The sequence below is a fragment of the Acanthopagrus latus genome, chromosome 9, assembly GCF_904848185.1.
Source record: "Acanthopagrus latus isolate v.2019 chromosome 9, fAcaLat1.1, whole genome shotgun sequence".
NCBI lineage: Eukaryota > Metazoa > Chordata > Actinopteri > Spariformes > Sparidae > Acanthopagrus > Acanthopagrus latus.
The window spans coordinates 30210308-30226487 of record NC_051047.1 but is presented as its reverse complement, the minus strand read 5'-3'; the positions used below and the strand labels follow the sequence as shown (position 1 = coordinate 30226487).

Genomic DNA, 16180 nt, shown 5'->3' with positions numbered 1-16180 from the left:
CTGAAGGACAACGTTTCTGGGAAAAGAGTGTTAAGTTCTTAATATCCACCAGATAAACCTGTTTTTAAACTCATTTCAAAATCATATGTAGTTAACATGTCTCCAAGTGTAGGGCTGGTTGTTGGATTTGTTATTATCGTTAAAATAATGCTTTTTTTTTCTCAGTGAAATGAAATGTTTCTGTAAAGATAATGTTATAATACCTTGAATTTGTGCAAAAACAGAGGGGGTGTTAAACTAACTGGTGTGACCACACTGACTCCAGATATACACATAAAGTGTAAAGCTGATAAAAAAAAAAAAGCCTTGACAAGCTGCAATAAGCTGCAGTCATGGTGTCCTGATGACTGCAGGTCAGAGGCCACAGCACTGTGTCAAGGCTCTGACGATGCTGCCTTCACTGACTCCTTGTAAACTCCCACTTCGATGACTAGCATGAGTTGGTATTGTGTATTTTGGTGAAAAATAGATAATAAAGACATAGGCTACCTATGTTCGCAGCATTGTATTCGGCTGTGTTTAAATGTCAGTATCATTACATCACTCATTACTAAACGAAGCGCCGTGTTATGCTTGGAGAAGATATTTAATTTCAGTGTTTGAGATCATCCGTCATAATTCACAGTTCATGATTTATTTTAATGTATATGTGAATGTGTCACAGTTCTCCTCATGTCACATTCCTAATCTCAGAGAGCTGAATATGTCCCAGTCACCTTAACTGAGCAACTTCGAGCGTTCATTTTGAGGTGATTGTATAATTACCGACAGCGTTTGAAAGCCGCATCGGGGAAGCCGTCTTTGCAGTTCAATACGCATGCGCGGTACTTATTTGGTTAGAGAGAGACATGGCGACGTCCCTGATCTGCGGCCGTCTGACGGCTAGCCTGAGAAACTCAGGGGCCAGAAACACTCTGAGCTCCGCGTCCAAGGTGAGTGTGTGTCCACGTTGAAGCGAAGGCCTCCACCTGTCGGAGCAGGTGTGTGCGGTAGCGCTGCACCTTAACTGAGGACGACAACTACACAAAAACTGACAGGGTCAAATCTGACATTAGCATTGTCTTCATTGAGTTGCCGATGTTTTGGCTAACGTGCTAACTAGCCTGGAGCTAGCGTCGCGCGGTCGGCTGTCAGTGCCGCCGACATGAAGTGACCCAGCAGAACCAGCAGCTAACAAGGCCTCCACCCTCCGGGCCTCAGTGTATTGTCTCATCAGTGTGTTGGTGTTCACGGTGTGAATGGAGGTGAGTGTGCACAGTTAGCTGTAGCTCAGTGACCTCCACCACCACCTGCACCACCCCCAGCAGCTGCTGTTAGCACACAGCCGAGCGGAGCCGCTGCTGCTCGGCTCTGCGCCATCGCATCTGTCCCGCTGCGTCCTCTGGACAGTTCATGTGACTAATCCTGTCAGACTGCAGCTCTCACTGCAGGACACACTCAGCAGAGACCTGTAGTCCTGGTCTGCTGTCAGCAGGCGTGTCGGTCATTATTCTACAAGTATGGACTCGTCACTGACATGAATCTGATGATCAGACTCAGGGTGAATCTGATGGTACAACACTGATACCTGAGCCAACATGTCACTGTCTGAACTGTTCAAGCTGTCTGTGAGAGCACCTGAAGTCTTACTGCAGCGGTATCAACCACCTGAACTTCGCTTCTTACAGTAAGAATACTGCTGCTCATGCTGCGGAGCCTCTCAGAGCAGCACTGCTGCATATTGCAGTATACTTACATGTTCAACCACATGTTAATAGGTCAGGATGGAGCTGAGTTTTACTGTTTTAAATACTGCTGGGTACAGTTATATTTACCTATTGATCTTACTGTGACTGATTTTTTTTTCTCCAAAATGTGTTAAATTAAATTACAAACCAGATAACATATGTTTGAGTCACATGTTGAAGTATAAGTTGTCCTGCTGAGCACAATTGTTATATAGTTTTATACAGATACAGTCAGTTTTGTTGGAACATCTGTTTATAGACTGTTAACAGATGAGGTGAGCAGCAGGTGTGACTGTTACTGGAGAAGAGAACCAATCAGAACAAGATGAAATGAGTGACATCATCACATCATGTCAGAATGTAACAGAAGTCGGACCCACACAGGTCCAGTGTGACCAGAGATGTTACAGTATCATCACCATACGTCAGCAGAATAACCTCCTGTCTGGTGTTATTCACATGTATTCGGTGTGATATTCTACTTTGAAGTACTTTATACTGTAATACATTATAATAGATACATTATGTAAGTAATTAAGTACATTTTATTTATATAGCACTTTTCACAGCTAAAAATCACAGTGTTTCACAGTAAAATCAAATACAACAGTATAAACATAAAAAATCAATGAATAAAACAATTTAAGATATTAACTGAAAGCCTGCTTAAATAAAAAAAGTTTTCAGCTGTTTCCTAAAAGTGTCCACAGACTCGGAGCATCTTTGAGAGAGAGGCAGGGCATTCCAAAGTTTGGGTGCCACTGCCTGAAACAATTCTTTGTTTCAAGCAAAAATGCCAAATATTTCATACACACTCATTCATACAGTGATTACAGCCAAACTATTGAGATTTTAAGTCACTGGAGGTTTTTTCATACTCCATGTAGCTGCATCATAAAAAAGGAACCTGTAGATGAAAATAAATATTATTGTGCTTTTGATTCATTAAAACAACAGCTGCATGTTACCATGGTAACCACAGATCTCAACAAATCAGTCAGAGGTGAAAAAAGAGACAATAACATTTAAAGACAACAAGGACAAGAAACCACACAGGTTCAACTGTAACACCATGCTGAAGTTCAGTAACCTCCTCTCTCCTCCTCCTGTGTCTTCTTCCTCCTCCTCCTCCTCCTCGTGTCCCTGCAGGTCCTGGGTGTGTCCTCTGGTCTGTTTGGAGCTCATGTGTCTCCTCTGCAGCTGCAGCAGCAGCAGCAGAGGAGTTTGTCTCTGCACGAGTACACGAGCATCGGGCTGCTGAAGGAGGCCGGCATCTCTGTTCCTGAGGGCATGGTGGCCAGCTCCTCAGAGGAGGCCTACAGTGTGGCCAAACAGATCGGTGAGCAGTCACTGTTGGTTCTGATAGACAGCCTCAGAGTCCATTTGTCCTCATCTCTCAGTTGGAGTCTTCTCTGACCTGTTGTGACCTTAGTGTGTGTCTCTATACTGCCCAGCCTCGGCTACAGCTATTTAAACTCTCACACAGTCAGTCTAAACATAGCCTCCTGCTTCAGGGAGATCAGGTGACACTCACATAAGTGCTGCATAGTAAGAAGCTGCACTGATAGTCAGCTGTTGGAATGTGAACATGATCACTGTCTGTCCATCTTTATCCATCTGGTGTTCCTTTTTATAATAACAATGGTACAGAGTGGTACAATAAATAACACTGCAGCTATTCTGACATGTTTCATGACTGAGACATGATTCTGTGGAATTCTGTGGAACATGTTGTCTAACATCTGAAGATTAAGACGGCAGCGCTGTCATGGTGTTGTCAGAGACAAAGCTGAGAAACGTCATCACATCTCGTTACTGGGCTGCTCCTCATCAGTTAACCCTCAACAGTCTGTTTCTAATGAAGTAACACTGAGGAACACATGTGAGTCACTTGAGTGAGGACCAGGTGACCTGACAGTAATATCTGAATGTTTTTCACCTTTATCACGTTGCACAATATAAATCTGTATGTTTTAAATCTCCTCTGAAGCTCTTCATGAATCAGACTGTACCACAACATCCAACATCACACGACTGGTGACCAAATTCCTCGACATCAGTAGACGACTGTTGATACTCTGAACACGAAGAGATTTCTGATCAGTAATCATCAGTACTATGGATATAATGGCTAATCATATAGTGTGTGTGTGTGTGTGTGTGTGTGTGTGTGTGTGTGTGTGCGTGTGTGTGCGTGTGCGTGTGCGTGTGTGTGCGCGCGCGTGCGTCAGGCTCAAAGGACCTGGTGGTGAAAGCTCAGGTTCTGGCTGGTGGCAGAGGGAAGGGGACGTTTGAGGGCGGACTGAAGGGAGGAGTCAGGATCGTCTACTCGTAAGTAACCTGGATGAAGCATCAGGAGGAGGAAGGTGGAGGAGGAATCCACTCCTCCTGTATGAGATCCATCAGAAACAGTCAGATTATCAGGAATTTAAACAGCGTTTCTGTTTTTATTTTTATGATCAAACGTCTTTCAGTCCCTCAGATGTTTGATCTATGAGACTTTCTTTGATTTCACTTATTCAGTGTGGTAACAAAGTGTGTCCTCTAACAATCATCTTTTCTCTTGCTCTTCCTCCTGCTGTTCTTTTTCCTTTTCCTCCTCCTATTCCAGACCAGAGGAGGCCCGGGATATTTCCTCGCAGATGATTGGTCGAAAGTTGTACACCAAGCAGACCGGGGAGGCGGGTCGTATCTGTAACCAGGTGTTCATCTGTGAGCGCAGGTATCCACGCAGAGAGTACTACTTCGCCATCACCATGGAGAGGTCATTCCAGGTGAACACACACACACACACACACACACACACACACACACACACACACACACACACACACACACACACACGCTGCTGAATGTCACCACTAGAGGGCAGCACAGTACTACAGCTCATGATGTTGATGTGTGCATGGTTGTGATGTCATGATCAGTATAAAACAGACCGAAGGTTTGATCCTGTTACTCTCAGGCAGCTTCATCATCTGAGACTGAAAGGAAGTCAGAACTGAGAGAACTATCAAAATGAAATGAATGAATTTTGTCAGTCTTTAAGAGTTGACATTGAGTTTGTGCTCTGAAGCAGATTCACGGTTGTATTGTTGGAGTCTTAAAGGCAGATAATTACACATAATGAGCTCATTATCATACATTAAACATGGCAGTGCCCTGCAGAGCAGTAGATGATGATCTGTCCTCCAACCGTTAATCTGCTCTCCTGCAGCAGTGAAACTAAGAGTCCTGTCAGGTGAGCTACTGTGGAACAGAACCTCTTATTACATCTGAAACAGTAAGACTTATAGAGACCTGGAGACTCAGTGCAGTCGTCTGTGTGATAGAGCTGAAAGCACTGACTGTGCTGCTGTGCCAGTCGGCTATAAACTGGCCTCTGTCACGTCTGTGTGCTGCTGTACTGTATCACAGCTCTCTCAAAGAACGACTCAGACTTGAGAGAGTTATTAAATCACGGCAGTGGAACATTTAGTGTCGTGACAAATGAAACAGGAGCAGAGTTAAAGTCCAGCTCTGTGAAGCGTTGATGCACAGTGGGCCTGTAATGAAACACACAGCGTGAGGAGTTCAGGTGCTGCATCACCGCTGTGACACAGGAAGCACAGTTAAAATGTCTGGACTCACAGACAGAAAGCTGTCTGAGCCCAGGAGCTTCAGAACCAGCTGCTCCAGCTGCCTCACTGTCAAACATCGTCTCTGTGATAGCGTTGTGTCGGTTAGTCATTAATCAGTTCCTCATTTTTCCAACAGAACTGTCTGGTTCTGAACACTTTGTGGTTCCAGCTTGTTAAATGTGAGGATTTCTGCTTTTGTCTGGGTGTTGGACTGCTGGTTGGACGACAGGAGACGTTTGAAGATATTGTTTTGAACCTTTTTTTTATGCTTTATTAGTTAAACCATCAATTAATCCTGGAAATAATCAGCAGATTCATCCACTGAGAAAATTGGAGCCCAAATGAATGATTCAGATTTTCTTAGAACTTCTCAGAGGATCTAGAACCGTCAGTGGTGATCTGATGTTTCTGTCTCTGTTGGCTCCTGCGGGTCGACATCGGTCCTTCATTAAGATGAGGCCGAAGTTATTTGTTTAAGTCAAGTCAGTTTGACAGACAGAATCATTTCCAAACAGAAATCACCGCCCTGGTTTTCTGCACTTTCAGTTCAGGTCGACTCGTGTCGTGCCTCGTTTGATGACATTTCATCTGCTCTCAGCGTCGGGACAGAATCATTCTTTAGTGAACTCAACACAACGTCTGTCAGCTTAACGCTCACAGACCAGAACCTGAAGCTCACAGACGTCCAAACAGATTTCTTTATGAAAACGGTTCAGTATCTCTAAGCGCTAACTCGTCTTTGTGTCCCGCAGGGTCCCGTTCTGATTGGCAGCTCACAGGGGGGCGTGAACATCGAAGATGTTGCAGCAGAAAACCCCGACGCCATTGTGAAGGAGCCAATCGACATCGTGGAGGGTATCAAGATGGAGCAGGCTGTCAAGGTACGATCGATAGATGGTGTGTGTGTGTGTGTGTGTGTGTGTGTGTGTGTGTGTGTGTGTGTGTGTGTGTGGGCTGTATTGTCTCTGTGTGAAGGAGTTTGTTCTTTATAATCAGCTCTCAGCAGACTTCTCTCCTCCCACCTGTTGCTTTTTACAGATTTATTCTAACTCACATAATCATCCTGTTTTTTAACTTTCCTCCAACTCACAGATGTGTTTCTTTAAGTCTAACTAATGAGTTATGACCAGACTCCAGATCTTAAGAACAGAACAAGATATCTACAGTTTGGATGAAAGTGTTCCATGTGGATTTGATTTTAACACTCAGATGTGTGAAGTCAAACATTTCTGTCAGGTTTGAGCAAAAGTAAAATATTCTGAGATGTTTGAGAGACGAAAGTTTGTCTGCAAACGTCTCGTGAGTATTTCCTGTCTGACGAACAGGAGCTGACGATGCAGCAGTGAAGACATTGATTCATGATGTCAAGCTGCACTAATCAATACTTTATCCCGATAAAGTCTCGGCCGACTAACAAAAAAAGGTTGTTGAGATGAACTCACAGGTAGGTATCACTCTGCTTTTCAGCCTCTTTTAGCCCCTTGTTTTGTTTTTGTGGCTCACTTTCTATCTGCTTCAGTCTGTAAAGAGTCCCAGTTGTCGACCTGCTGAGCAGCTGGTGGACGTCGTGGAGCATTCAGCAGCTGTTGTTTTGCCAAAAAATGGTGAAACAAATCTGTTAATTGATGTTACAGTTAATTTAATTTCTCTAAAAGGTGTTAATTAATCTGGTATCACTTCCTGCTGCGTGTCCTCAGCTGCTGGTGCTCAGTCAGCTCAGTGTTTAAAGTCCTCTGAACAGCACAGGACAACAACCACAGCAACACAAAGAACCACTCACACATAGACTGTGTGTCCTCTGGTCTGTCAGTATGACGAGCAGCAGCTGGTCTGTCCTCTCTGTGGATATCGAGTCTGTTGCTGTGTCTCAATTTAGGGTTTAAATCCTTCAGAGGAGCATTTGAAGGCCAGTTACATCACAACGCCGGCCTCACATATCCCAAGTTTCTTTGTATGCCCGAAAAAGAGAGAGAGAGAAAATGGCGACATCGCGTGGCGTAGGTCGTCACTTTTATGGGCCTGGAAATTATGACATAAGGGCAAAACATCTGGTGAAGCAACCAGGAAATGCTCCAAAGGCTAGACCGTCACATTTAACAACAGCTGACCAGGTTAACAAGGTCTCTGAAGGACTCGCCTTCAAAGACCACAAAGACCGGGTCCTGAACTGAGACACAACCTGTGTGCTATCATAGTGAGAGACACTCAGTCTATCTGACAGGAGACGCTCAGAGGAGGCGGAGCTCCTGGGTTTATCTGACAGCCAGCAGCTGACGTCATAGATGTGTTGATGATGGCAGAAACATCTGTTCATTCTTTATTTTAACGATGATATCAATAAACCAGGCCCAGTTTATGATGTGATGGTGTCTGTGAGCAGTGCAGCAGTGAGACCACCTGATCTGCACTCACTTTGAACCAGGTGTCATCACTTACATCCAGGCTAGCTGTTTCCACCCATTTCTACTCTGCTAGCTCATACATGAAGAGATTAATCTGCAGTCTACACTCTAAGCTCTGCTGCTCAGAAGGTGAAATGTGATTGGCTTGTTGTGCAGGTGGCGAAGAAGATGGGCTTCCCTGCGGCGCTGGTGAACGAGGCGGCGGAGAACATGATCAAACTGTACAACCTGTTCATCAAGTACGACGCCTCCATGGTGGAGATCAACCCCATGGTGGAGGACTCCTCTGGCATTGGTACACACACACACAAACTCACACACACACTCACACACACGGCACGGGTTCTGGTTATGAACCACCTGGTCCAGTTTGTCCTCCAGGTGAGACAGATGTGTGCCTCAGCTGCTGCTGGATGCTGGCAGCTCCTCCTCATCACTAAATGTTCCTGTGCTCTGTTCCTCTGCAGTGATGTGCATGGACGCCAAGATCAACTTTGACTCCAATGCAGAGTACCGTCAGAAGAAGGTATTTGAGATGCGGGACTGGACCCAGGAGGACCCCCGAGACCGGCAGGCCGCCAAGGCCGACCTCAACTACATCGGCCTGGATGGGACCATTGGCTGTCTGGGTACGTCACGCGACACAGACAGATGTCCTCCATCACAGGACAAACATCTGGTACTAAAGACGGAGCTTACAGGAGGAACATCAGACATGGACCTCATCAACAGAACCTGAGTCAGAACCTCAATCGGAACCTCAGTCTGTATTCATCATACAGAGTGTTGATACCATGTTTATCATTATTCACTTGTTTCAACAGCCAACGGCTCATGAAGATTGTAAGTAAGGGATCATGTGTAGAACGGTGGTCGTTATCGGGGAAATAAGTCCCGACAGGACGAACCAGTGATCTGTCCTGAAGGGACTTATTTTCCCGATAATAACCGCTGTTCTATACATTATCCCGCTTATTACATGACTACTTGTCAACATAAAAAAAACTTCACACAGTGTGTCTTTTTACAATGTATTTGTTACCATTCACAGTGTTTTTCAGCAGAGAAATATAGTTCACCAAACCGACGCTGTTTCGCTTCTCCCTCTTCGCTGCTTTCCTCTTTGTCTTTGCTTGACCGGTGACGACAGCTCAGCCTTTTGCGAAGACTCAAAATCACCATATTTTCCCAAAATATTACAGTTAATGTGAAACTCATCCATACTAGTGGCCTAGGAGTATGTTTTTTTCCGATATGAAGCAGACGACAGATCAGCTGACGTCGCTTAGCAACCAAAGACGCTGGAGTAATAAGTGACCGGACTACTTGCAGAGCAAAGATTGTAGAGCGCGGAGTGATACGAAATACGTAAATCAGAGGCAAAAAGGCCACTTTCCTTGACATCGGTCAAATATGCTTAGCGGCGTTGGGAGGCTCATTCAAGTGAATGGAGCATTCTACAGCATTAAGAAGAGCCGTGTAATAAATGAGTTTAATTCACTCAAATGTTTATAACAATCTTCTTCTTCTTCTTCTTCTTCTTCTTCTTCTTCTTCTTCTTCTTCTTCTTCTTCTTCTTCTTCTTCTTCTTCTTCTTCTTCTTCTTCTTCTCCTCCTCCTTCTCCTCCTCCTCCTCCTCCTCCTCCTCCTCCTCCTCCTCCTCCTCCTCCTCCTCCCTGGTTCTGATGACTGCTCTTGCCTCCAGTAAACGGAGCGGGTCTGGCCATGGCCACCATGGACATCATCAAGCTGCATGGCGGCACGCCGGCCAACTTCCTGGATGTTGGAGGAGGAGCTACAGCTCATCAAGTGACAGAGGCGTTCAAACTCATCACGTCTGACAGGAAGGTAAGAAAACAGCTGGCTTATTTATTGGTGGTGTGTGTGTGTGTGTGTGTTTTAAAGATGTGTGTGTTGTTATGATGTCACTCAGGTCCAGGCCATCCTCGTCAACATCTTTGGAGGCATCATGCGGTGTGATGTCATCGCTCAGGGGATCATCATGGCTGTGAGAGACCTGGACCTCAAGATCCCCATCGTAGTGCGGTTACAAGGTACAGCACACACACACACACACACACACACACAACTGAAGGTTAGATCAGTAATTACACTATTATTATCATGATCACCATGTCTCTATACAGGAAGCTGAAGGAGTTAATAAATAATCAACATCCAAAAATCTTAATGATAAAAATCCTGTTTTTAAATTTAATCACATGGTAAAATGTTTTGTTTTATTTTGAAGGGACGAGAGTGGACGATGCCAAAGCTCTGATCGCTGCCAGTCCACTGAAGATCCTCGCCTGTGACGACCTGGACGAAGCCGCCAAAATGGTACACACACACACACACACACACAAATAAGCACGTCAGATCATGAATCAGCAGCATGTCTGTAAGTTAAATGTCTCACATTAATCTGAAAACCTTCAGCTTCCTCTGCTGACACTTTGACTACATATCACTGCTGGCAGCTGGACTGAATGGACTTTATTGTAAATGTGGATGGACAGGAGTGACAGTGGGCTCAGTGTGAGCTCCTTGTCGTGGTCACGTTACAGCTGAATATTAAACATGTAGTTACAGCTGCAAAGACCAAATCTCAGTTTGACCCTGTCTCCGTCTCTGTCGTGTGTCCTCAGGTTGTAAAGCTTTCTGAGATTGTCTCATTGGCTAAGGAGGCTCAGGTGGACATCACCTTCCAGCTGCCCATCTAAGAGGAGTCCTCCTCACCCAAACACTTCCTGTGTCTCCTCCCCCGGACTCCCCCCCAGCAGCCATCACTCCTCCCCCTCACAGACATGAAGACGAGCCCTCACAGCTGACAGACGTTTAGTTTCTCTTCTCCCTCTGTGGCATGATGGTGTGATGAAGACAGCTGTCCCCCTGCTTTTATTTAGAGAGACGCCTCCACGTTCTGCCTCCACGTTCTGCCTCCACCCTCCATCTCCCTCAAACTCAGAATTTTATGTTGCACTCAAGTCGATACGCACAAACCTCGTCTTCAGTACATGTTGGGAAAAGTTCTTCAGCCCGTTTCATTGATATCAACGGAGCAGCTGAAGCTCCGGTGTGCTTTACTGACGGAGGAGGTCTCTTCACGTTCAGTGGTTGATTGTGAGGCAGCGAGCACATGGGCTGCAGATCAGAGTTCAGATGATCCGAACCTCGGCTGTGGCTCAGATGATCCGAACCTCGGCTGTGGTTCAGATGATCCGAACCTCGGCTGTGGCTCAGATGATCCGAACCTCGGCTGTGGTTCAGATGATCCGAACCTCGGCTGTGGTTCAGATGATCTGAACCTCGGCTGTGGCTCAGATGATCCGAACCTCGGCTGTGGCTCAGATGTCTGAATGTAACAGACCTCCAGACTCTGTTGATGGATGTGTGATGGTACTGTTGAATGGTCCGGTCTGACCCAGCTGTGTATTATTCAGTGTTCCTGTTGTGGAGCGTCGAGGGGAGAACATGGAGGTTAAAGTGTAAACAATCTGATTTCACTTCCTCTCTCTGAAGAGGACGTTTGTGTCTTTGTTTGTGGATCATCACAGACATGAACACATGTTCTTCACCTCGTCCTGTCCTCAGCGGATCAGTGTAGGTCTGCTGACCCGGTCCTGCTGCGGTGAAGTGTTCATGAGGCATCCAGACGTCTGACAGCTGTGTGTGCTGTGGCAGCAGCTGTTGTACAAGTGTCAGCATTAATGAACCTGCAGCTTCTTCATGTTCGGGTTTTCTTCTTTGGATGTTGAAAGTTACTAAGAGCTGGAGACACTGGACCAGCCTGTTCCTGTCTGTGGTTCTGCTGACACGCTGCTCCACTTCTACAACCGCTGCTGCTTCAGCACACTGAGTACACACACACACACACACACACACACACACACACACACTTTCTTCAAACTCTTGTTTTGTTTCTGAATGTCAAGTTCGGGCAGGTCACTCCCTCACAAGAATGGTAACATGACTGTAGTTGTTTCCTCCTCCTCCTCCTCAGCCGACATTGTGAGTTGTACTTCATTTATTATATCTTGTAAATAACCAAACTGATGTTCTCGCTCTGTAAAATATTTAAGCTCCTCAGAGTACGACAAAGGAAGAAAACAATAAATGCAGAGAACACAAGAGTCTTGGTTTTTGTCTGGGTGATGACGTCATCAGCTCATCGTTCCTCCGTCTCCACCTGCTCTGCTCTGGAAGCATCTCAGCACAGATCACACTTCATTCATCCCTCACTGGGGAGACTCACTTGTTAGCACGGCTCCAGAGTCACAGAGAGATACAAATGATAAAGACACAAATAGAATAAATTAAAATGATAAAAACTTCAATGCACATGTGTCACAAAGAGGGTAAGAAGGATGGGAAGACAGGATGAACACGGCGCGTCACGTTCTGCAGGACAACCTCTGAACGCTGGAGGACTCACAACGTTCAGCCTGAAGCACCACGATAAAGGTTCTGTCGGACCACAGATGGGTTCAGACAGAACGGTTCTTTATGTTTGTGTGTCTCTTTACAGCGCTGTGTTTATGCTGTGGTTACTCAGAACCACCTGGTTTAAATGTGTCCACACAGCCCGTCTGCTGTGGTCCAGTCTGCAGTCAGCTCATGCCGACACTTCACTGCACTGAACACTTCAGCTTTAAATGACAGCTTATAAAACATTCAGGCTTTTATTTGTAGATAATCACGGTGACTTGTGCTTTATAAGACCAGCGGCCTGGTGTTGTCTCCAGCGTGGGAACAGACTTCATGTGTATTAATGATGTCACAAACCTGTTGGTGTGTGTTGGTCCTGCAGCTCGCTCTGATTACAGGTCCAGTTGTATCAGTGAGTCACGGGCTGGCTGGTGGGCTCGGTGTGCTCAGAGACACACTGCTCGGGTCAAATAAACCTCATGGTGGCGCTACAGTTACTCAGCTTCATTGATACAATACAGTCCATGCAAACTGCTTCACAGCACATGAGAGGAAGAAAACAAGATCAGAGAACTTTGAATATGAAGTAGTTGTACTCAGTGGTTCTGACTGAGGTCCAGGCTGAATCAGTGTTCCAGTTCTGCAGCTCGCTGTCTTTGAAGTGTCACCATGGATCTCGTCTGGACGCCCACGTCGTCCCTCTGCAGCTGACCGTGACTCTGCTCCCATGTGAGTCTTAATCTGCCGCCGCTGGCTGGTTGGCTCGCTCGCTCTGATGTGGGAGGAGAGAGAGGGAAAGAGCGGGAAGACACATGAAGACACAAAGAGAACGGATCGGATCAGTTCAGTGAAGATTCAGTTTCAGCTGCTGTCAGGACTAATGAAGGCTGAGACACAGCTGTGGGTCCAGCTAAAGGCTAACAACATGCTAACATGCTGATGTTCAGCTGGTATAATCATAGTCATAATATACGTAGACGCCTCATAGACTGATGCTGCCTATTGGAGCTAATGTATCAGCGCGGCCGCCATCTTGGATGGGTCTCCAATGCGACCCCCCTGCATTTATGTCTACTGAGGAAGGTGTATCCACAACCACAATAATCATAACCTCCCGAATTTTTACCAGATTTTCAGATTTCAGGTTCTCCGTTGATTCCGACTGACTCTGGTGCTAGCCTACAGTATATTATGTCTATGGGTATAATGCTCATCTTCTTAACTAAGCCTGTTAGCATGCTAACATTAGCTAATCATCAGTTAACTCTCAGGCTCAGTCTGATGATGTCATGTTGACCTGAAGGAGTCAGGAGGCCTCAGGGTTCATCAGCTGGAGATCATGAATGAACCTGTGCAGCTGAAACCAGGCTTCATCGTCTTCATCTTCATCAACATCATCATCTTCATCATGATCATGATCACCATCATCATCATCTTCATCATCATCTTCATCAGGATCATCTTCAGCATCACCATCATCATCATCATCATCACCACCATCGTCTTCATCCTCACCATCGTTGTTGTTGTCACCACTTTGTTGTTATTCTATATGTTCCTCCTCCTCCTCCTCCTCCTCAGACAGTGATGAAGGTGACTGCAGCAGGTGGCCTGTTTACTCTTAGCTGATAAGGTTCAGGGTTTAGACGAGTCGAGCTGCTGCCAGTTCATTTTCTTACACAGTGATAAGACCAGTGTGTGTGTGTGTGTGTGTGTGTGTGTGTGTGTGTGTGTGTGAGACTGACATCATTCTGTGAGGTAATAACACATTTCTCAAACTTTTCAGTGAAGAAAGAAAAGTTTGGTCCAAGTTTTTAAGCTGCAGAAGAAGATAAGAGCAGACGGACCACAAGTATACCTGCTGACCTCCACCACCTGCTGACCTCCACCACCTGCTGACCTCCACCACCTGCTGACCTCCACCACCTGCTGACCTCCACCACCTGCTGACCTCCACCACCTGCTGACCTCCATCACATCCTGACCTCCATCACCTACAGATCTGGTTTAATCTGAGGACATGTAATATCACAGCCAGAGGAGGTAATCCTCTGCTGACCTCACCTGCTGACCTCACCTGCAGGCCTCACCTGAGATTCACTCTGAGATGCTTCTGGACTTCAGAAGATGAATGTGTGAAGATCCAAAGTAAGTGACAGAAGTGAATGTGTCGTTCTCAGATTACTGTACAGATTATAATCCAGCCTGAAGCCTTGCTGCTGGACAGAGTCTCTCTGACTCACATCAGATCTGAGCTGCTTCGTCTCTTCAGGCGCTCGTCGTCATACGGAGCAGCAGCAGATGTTTCCTGTCTGATAGGATCTGACCATCTGTCTGACATCACATCAGCACACTGACTCTGATCCCAGTACAGCCGACACTGTCACGCTGGACTTAATTCATTACAGGCACAACAGAGACTGTTTGTCTTCTGCACTCAGTCTGTGAACAGTGTCTGTCATGAATGTGTGTCAGACTGTTGCCAGGCAACAAGTGATAATCCAGGAAGTAGCCAGCCGACCTCACAACCTGTTGGAAAACTGTGAATTATTGTCTTTTGAAATGTAGTTTTGTACAGACTAAACATGTAACAGTTATCAGTATTTATATTATCACTGTAAAACGATTGAAGGTGTACTGACAGCTGAACACAGACTTTAAAAACCTCTTTCTCTCAGGTTTCCTCTACAGACCTGAGTTCAGTATCCATCTGAAAGGAGACAGTGTGTGTTCCAGGTCGGTGTGTGTTGTGAGAAATGACATAGTCTTCCTGTTAGTGGTGAGGACAGGAGGAGGAAGGGAGACTGTCACATTGTTTGAGGTGTCACAAGAGCCACAGGTGGGAGCACATCCCCCACATGAGAAGATACAGAAGCTTTAGATAAGATGACACTGGCTGTCCCATTTGTTACATCAAAGAGTCACTGTCCTGGTAAGACAGGACACACCCAGACATCAAAGAGTCCATATTATGTCAAGACAATGTTTTATGACTGCTGTAAATGAAGGTAACCCCCTCTCTGATTCTGTACTTAAGGGGTAACAACTTAGAGTTTGGCAGAGAACATTTTTGCCTTCTCTCCACGCTGCGTGCATTAAACGAGATTTGATTCATACGCTGAAGTCTGAGATTCTTCGGAGACTTAGCAACTCTCTACCTCACAAAGGAGAATTTCCACTACAGTGTTCCGGGCCGGTGTGTGTTCCGGGTCGGTGTGTGTTCTGGGTTGGTGTGTGTTCCGGGTCGGCTGCAGTCACAGTCGTCACAGGGTGGGCGGGGCTTAACTCAGTGTTGGATACACAGAAACTGGCATTTTTACAACATCTCTGCTGTTGATAACCCAAAAAGCATCCGTGGTCATGAGAGAGGCCCAAACAGAACAGGACGATGTTTAGCAACATGAGGTGTATAGCGTGGACTCTTCCTCCTCAGAGCTGAGGACCGTCTTCATCCTCAGCTGTCCACAGGTGACTTACAGAAGGAAAAAGAAAATCAAAGACAGAAAAATGATCTACTCTCCTGGTGACTCAGCCTGCAGCTTCCAGAAATAGTCTTTCTATATCCGTCTCTAATGTGGCTGAACTCTGAGGTGGTGGTTTGATTGCTTGTCCTCCTCCTCCTCCTCAGCAGGAGGTGTAGCAGACCTTCATTTGGACCATTTTAGATTCTTCCATCTTGGGGAAGTTAAAATTAGCTGCCGGCGGCTTCTCATTCAGAAGTTATTACAGCCTGAAGCGGCTCAGTTCAGTCAGATTGAGTCTGCAGGTTCACAGTGAAGATGTCATTAACCTGACGGACTGTCGGGCTTCATGTGACGAGACAGACAAGTGTGAGCATTTTGTCAAACAGCCCATTACAGCAACACACAGTAACGGTGCTTTTATTTTGAAATGAAAGCAGAATGAGTTGAGAGGTGAAACTACAAGGTCTCCAGAAGAAATGTTAAACACAAGATGAGTTAAACCTTTACGTTTCTTTACATTCCAAGTTTAGATTTGTTCA

At 45.8% G+C, this 16180-nt stretch overlaps 1 protein-coding gene and 1 long non-coding RNA gene across 2 annotated transcripts; one reads left to right on the top strand and one right to left on the bottom strand.

The window, feature by feature from the left end:
• Nucleotides 1–776: 776 nt before the first annotated feature.
• On the top strand, nt 777–11882 carry sucla2 (succinate-CoA ligase ADP-forming subunit beta). Its single transcript, XM_037110309.1, has 11 exons — nt 777–932; nt 2877–3066; nt 3959–4058; nt 4339–4501; nt 6100–6228; nt 7906–8044; nt 8217–8378; nt 9455–9597; nt 9683–9803; nt 10001–10089; nt 10398–11882. Exons 1-11 carry the CDS (start codon nt 849–851, stop codon nt 10470–10472), a joined length of 1395 nt encoding a protein of 464 aa, XP_036966204.1. The 5' UTR covers nt 777–848; the 3' UTR covers nt 10473–11882.
• LOC119026148 lies at nt 11502–15788 on the bottom strand. The gene is made up of 2 exons (XR_005077054.1): nt 14268–15788; nt 11502–12949 (listed from the first exon to the last, which is right to left on the bottom strand). It is a non-coding gene; the product is annotated as an uncharacterized LOC119026148 (long non-coding RNA).
• Nucleotides 15789–16180: the final 392 nt, after the last annotated feature.

Bases quoted from the DNA above. Each gene is read 5' to 3' on its own strand.
- sucla2 (XM_037110309.1), top strand. From the start codon at position 849: ATGGCGACGTCCCTGATCTGCGGCCGTCTGACGGCTAGCCTGAGAAAC. The intron at 933-2,876 runs GTGAGTGTGTGT...GTGTCCCTGCAG, and splicing joins CTCTGAGCTCCGCGTCCAAG to GTCCTGGGTGTGTCCTCTGG. The intron at 6,229-7,905 runs GTACGATCGATA...CTTGTTGTGCAG, and splicing joins AGATGGAGCAGGCTGTCAAG to GTGGCGAAGAAGATGGGCTT.